Raw genomic sequence first — 5,946 nt, forward strand, 5'->3', positions numbered from 1 at the left:
CCTGATGCTTGGTCGGTGTCACACATGTCAAGTTTGATAAGAATACATTGAGTTGTCAAGGATACACCCCTCCACATATTCTTAGCATATCCGGTTTTTCGACTCGTGGACAGTCACCACAACGAGTATCATCTTGCGGCTCAGGGAGGTATGTACTTATGCTTTACCTGATATGACCTTCAAGTTTCAGAAGGGCCTAGCTCTTCGTAGTTAGTGAGAGGTCGAGGACTGGTAAGAACTTTTCTCCACATATTCTTAGCATACACGTGTTAAAATTTCGCCTCAAAATACCAACTTTTACTCGGGGAGTATATCTATAACTCCGCTCCTGATCTAATGCTATACATCAACAGAATGAGAATCGTTCATAATGGTATCCCTCCATGTTTCACTCTCATACTAATATGTGGAGGGTGTACATCAGAGGTTCTAGGATACCCAACCTCTGTATTTCAACTCACTATCAACAGAATTGTCAGCGTATCAGCAATCGGAGTTCAGACACTGGAGAACCAACATGGGCTCATGCTAGTTGGTAAGAGGATCATTGTGGTGCGGCTTGCCCGCCCTCGCTCATCAATCTCGGAACCACTCAGATATCTCTGATGCACTGTCAATAGGTTTCGTATTGGGGTATAGCGTCGATGCTTTCGTGATGTTACGACGCAACGTTTCCAACACAACTTGGACAGATGAACACTTATACACTCATTATCAAGACATCATGCAGTGGCCCGGATTGTATTTGTAGGAGTTCCGGCAGCTCTAGCTGAGATTTCCGACTGTCAGACACAACACTTCCTTGTGAGCTCAATACGGATGACATAGTGATAACGAAAGATCTTGAGCTAAGACTTATGGGGGACACGTGCTCCGCGACAGAAAATGAGCACGCCCTAGTAATCGATGACGAGACTTCGACATTCTACCACAATATCGCCCCCTCACGAGAGTGTAAAGAAGAAAGATCACTCTCGTGCCGCGCCACAGAAGTTACAGTACCAAAATTGTTGTTGACCATCGTAATCCGTACAGTCCACGTGGAACCAACGATCGCAACCGTCACAACAGACGAGTGTACCGACATGGGCTTCCCTGCAGCTAGGGCAGATATTATCCGACGACTCAGAAGCATAGGGATCGACCGCAGAATCAGCTGGGCCCTCGCCGACGGGCTCGAACTTACGAATCCTGGATGCATGGACCATCCAAGACCTCGGAGGCTTAGAGCTAGAGCCTCTAGTACCCAGACGAATCTCATAACATTGACTACTCACCTTCTTCATGACCTCGTAAGGGCCTGTAGCCCTAGGGGACAACTTCAATCCCTTAATATTTCCAGGTTTGAAGAGAATAACCTGGTCGCCAACCTTGACTTCGGCAGAACCTCCTCGCTTGTGAATCTTGGCTGTGAACTCGGAAGCAAGACTCTCGCGGGCCTGCAACCACTCCTCTGCGAAGACCTGCAGAATGTCGTCACGCTGCCTGGCGCGAGCTCTAGCTTCGGCTTTGGCCGCCTGTTCACCACCACGAAAATTTCGGGGCACCTTTAGGGGGCCAGCTATCTCGGCAGACAGAGCTCCCACCACTGGACTCTGAGGTTTCCAGCCAAAAAGCCTCTCATGAGCACCACTAACGGAATTGGCTCTCGCCTCAGCAATCGTGATAAGCCAACGCCAGCTGGCCTGTGGATGAACATGAAGACAGGAGCGTAGAGTCTCTGAGACCTCTCTATGCCTTCTCTCCCAAAATCCACACTGTGGCGTATAGGCGGGGATGGTCTTCAGCTGACATCCAATCATCAGCAGGAAACTGACTAGCGGAGTGGCTTCGACAAAACTCTTAGCATTGTCACACCAGAGCTCTCGAGGCCACTTCCCGAAACGCCAAAAGTGAGCCTCTAAAGTATCAGCAATGCCCTTGGCTCGGCCGTTGTCGAGGAGATAGAAGGAACAATAGCCGGTTAATCTATCGATAACACTCAACACCTGTTGGCCGTCCTTCTGGCTAGTCTCATCCTCATCGCCCCCTTGCGGGAATCGAGTATCGGTGCCCGCACCACAGGGCCGACGAATGGGCCCGTACAGGTCGATGCCCACACAGTCGAACGGGGCCAAGGGTATCCTGCTTGCACCATAGGAAATCTGTGCTCGGGTACCATTATCGCGAGTCAGGGCACAGCTGAGGCAACCGCGCAGAGCCTTACGGACGAGCTTCCGCAACCCTGGAGCCCAAGCTACACTATATAATGCAGCTAAGGTAGACGTCAAGCCAGAGTGACCAGACTCTCGGTGTACAGCTTGTGCAAAGTCCATGATCAGGTGGTGTGGTATAACCAACTGCTTACGTGGTCCCTCATCAATAGGAACATTCGGACGAACTCGATAGAGCAGCCCGTCCCGGAGCTCGAAGGCGTAGGGTAAGCCCGGCACCAGAGAACGCCCCTGATCATCTAAATGGGTGACAATCTTCGAACAAAATCCATCCTTATCCTGTTGAATGGTCAGGAACTCCCTGAATAAGGAAGGTTGGACAACCGTAGGAGGAGAGTCACCCCGCCATGCTCGGAATAGAGAGCGCAATTCTACCCAGCGACGAAAAGCCAGAACCGAGTGCACTCCTGCTTGCTTGGTAGAGAGCCAAGAGTGCACATCCGCGGCCGAACAGGAAGCTGTCACCACCGACACAGCAGAGTCCTCATCCATAACCTTAAAATACTTCAGACTGAGCGCAACTCGAGAGAGAGCGTCAGCAATAGTATTATGCTTACCGGGCAGATGAGCAAAGACGACCGTTACCGCAGGCTTGGAGCATGCGAAGGCGTGAGCCACCTCCACGATAACTCCACGAAGGCGCATGATTGCACGCTTCTCTATGCTTTTACACGCAGGAACATGCCAAGGATCAGCTTGGCTGACGGCAACACGACTATCAGTGAGCACCTCAATGCGACAAAGGTCCTTGAACAACACGGATGCCTCGTCGAGCTTTCGTAGACACGCCGCAATGGCAAACAGCTCCCTACGGTTGCAGTGCCAAGATCCTATGGCCATAGACTTGCTCTGAACCTTAGCCTCCGAGTAGATGACTCGCCCCGACTCGGAATCTTTCCAGAAGAAGCCATATCCAGCAGCAGAGGCGTCAACTTCAGCCGTGACGCACTTTATGCCTCTGAAGAGCATCAGCTCCTTATCCTCCACCGCGGCAGCCTCCCAGTATTGGCGGGCTAGCCCAAGATGCACCAGGCAGGGCTTAGACCACTCATTCCCAGACACTAGGTCATCCCAAGTAGAAGCCGCACTGGCCAGAACGCGGGCGCAGTCTGCATGGGCACGAGCAAGACTCTCGTTCACGCCGCCAGAGATCTCCGTGTACTTGCCGGCCATCTGGAAGACACGTCGCTTGGTGAGGTGGTCGGCACTTTCGCCATCAACAACAGCTGCATCCGGACGTTGAAGTTGTAGGAACTGCCCATTCCAGACCCAATGACTGCCAAGCCACCGAGAAGGCGTGGTTCCCCAAGACGTTCTTTTGCTATCTGGGCACTGGAATCCTGAGATTTTCCAGGCCAGCAAGAGAAGTCCTTCGACAGACTCGACGGATTGTGGGTCTCCCCAAATGAGGAAATCGTCCATCACTGGCTCGATGGAGACCTCACCGGAGTGTCCCAAGATAGAGCGCGCCGCGTGGACTATCTTGACCAGAATACGCTGGCTCCCTCGGAGAACAATGGGCCCGCAGGCTAGGCCAAAGGCAAGCCTCCTGCATTCGAAACGCTTCCGACCGACTGCCAAACGTAGAGGGACAGTCTCACCGTGGGAAAGAGTAGGCTCTATGCCTATGCAGTAAAAAGCGCGGCTGAGATCGTACTGGCGAACGGAGTCTCCCTCCTTCAGCGAGCTTCTCAGCGCCCTGACCGCTTCGGCCGTTGTGCTCTGCTCATTGCTGACCCTCGGACTGATAGAGTTGATGGATCGCAAGTCCGCGACGGGCCTTGTCTTCGTTGTCTTACAAACAGCCTTGGCTTCCGCTACCTGAGCATCGTCAGTCGCCTGCCTCACCGGAAAAATTGTCCCATATGGGCACTTCACATCCGAGTGATTTGATGCCTCTTGTTCTGGCACCCACCAGCCGTTCTTGCAATACTCCTCACAGTGAGCCTCGAACTCCTCCAGCTCGGTCTCCGATAAGCGCCGCAACATACCCTCACTGGACCAGAATCCCTTGGTTTCCTTAGATGGCTCTGTCAGATGCCATCTCGTCACAAACTGAAACTTCTGGCCTTCGAAATCGCGACCGTCAACGCTCCCAGGCACCAACCGCAGGGTATACCCATCCGATAATGGTAAAGGGCCACCCTGCTCGACTGCACTTAGCAATCTACCAACGACGTCTTCAGAGGATAGCTCCGATAGGTTGCGACCAGCCAACTCCTCTCTGACCCGATCGAGCGACTCGCCGACCTTGATGTCCAGAGCATCTCGGCAGACTTCCTCTTGAGATCCTGCGGACGAACGACTACCTGCCAGGTCGAGCGCCGGGTCGTCAGCGATATAAAGTTCGCCAGTAGAGGAGTAGCAATCGATGCGAGCGCATAGCTCTCCCTCTTCTGCCGGTGTCAGTTCCCTCCCTCCATCTGTAGGACTGGAGAAAGAGGAGAAAGCTTTTCTCAATTTTTCCCTCTCCTTGGGAGCGTCTTGAGAGAACTGGATGCACATTCCCAGTAATCTCAGTGCTCGGCGCCCAAGAATGATACCTCCATCCCTCCCTAGTTTTGGAACGATGAGAAATGGCAGGAAACATTCGCTACCGCTCATGACCGTGCGAATGATGGCCTCGCCCATAGCTCGCTCCTCCTGGCCGTTGGCATAACGTATTATCACCGCAGGAACACCAGTGCGCACCACACAGTCTAGCCCCTCGAGCTCTGTGACTAAAGACGCCGATATTAGCGAGCAGGAAGACCCCGTGTCTAACAGAGCGCTATGATGGATCGACCCAAAACCAAGCGTGACCTGGGGAATCTCATCCTCGCCCCCTAAGGCGAATGAGTTAACCCTTGATACCGCTGAGTAACAATCGACAGCAAAGGCAGTGCTGGAGATTTTGATGGCAGTCCCAGACCCTTGGGCCTCCGCCTGTCCCGATGATGTCACGTCGGCTTCCGGCTTGGACTGTCTCCCATCCTCGACCTCCTCGATACCCTCCGCAGCCATGGCTTCCTTCGCGAACTGTCCACGATACTGTCGCCTATTGGGACACTCCCTCTTCATATGTCCCACTTGGTTGCAAGAAAAGCAGCGACCTCGAAAGCCACTTTTTTTGGTGTTGGTTCCTGAAGGCTGAACCGCCTGAACCTCAGAGCTGGCCACCGCCTGGTGTGCCTCCACACAGCGAACTGATGGCGACCCCGATGCTGGAGCCATGCGCTCCATCGAAACGAGCCACTCGTCCCACGATACCTCCGGCTTCCCGACATTCACCAAATAACTGAGCTTCTTCGAGAGCTCGTCCCTCATGCCTACTCTGGCCAAGGAGAGCCAGTGGGCAGTATCCGCAGTAACACCTGCAAACTCGCACTTCTGCTTGTATCTGTTGACCCGATAGAGGAAGGCCATGACGGCTTCTCCCGGCTGTTGTGCGAGTCTCTGGCCTTCGCTCAACAGGGATTCCCTCTCCTTCTCGCGTCCGCTGAGCCTCTCCAAGGCTGACCATACGACCTTCACTGCATCGGTGTAAGAAGACCGGCATAAGGGATCACATAGAATCTTCTGGCCCTGAGCTAGGGATATGTTCATCCATAGAGAAGTGTCCACGAATTTACACAGCCAAAAGAACGCATGGACATCGCCCCAAGCTCGCTGGTTAGATAGGGTCTGGAAGTAGCGCGGAATTCCGAGAGGGTCTGACCGCTTCCCTCCCGAACCGTAAAGACTCCTCCAGGAG

The 5,946-nt window shown here is 53.4% G+C and overlaps 1 protein-coding gene across 1 annotated transcript; it reads right to left on the reverse strand.

Moving 5' to 3' along the window:
- Positions 1-968: 968 nt before the first annotated feature.
- On the reverse strand, positions 969-5,798 carry Pmar_PMAR010376 (retrovirus polyprotein, putative; the record flags this gene model as incomplete). The annotated part of the gene is made up of 1 exon (XM_002778540.1): positions 969-5,798. One exon carries the CDS (start codon positions 5,796-5,798, stop codon positions 969-971), a length of 4,830 nt encoding a protein of 1,609 aa, XP_002778586.1.
- Positions 5,799-5,946: the final 148 nt, after the last annotated feature.

This window comes from Perkinsus marinus (genome assembly GCF_000006405.1).
Source record: "Perkinsus marinus ATCC 50983 genomic scaffold scf_1104296948814, whole genome shotgun sequence".
Taxonomy (NCBI): Eukaryota; Perkinsozoa; order Perkinsida; family Perkinsidae; genus Perkinsus; species Perkinsus marinus.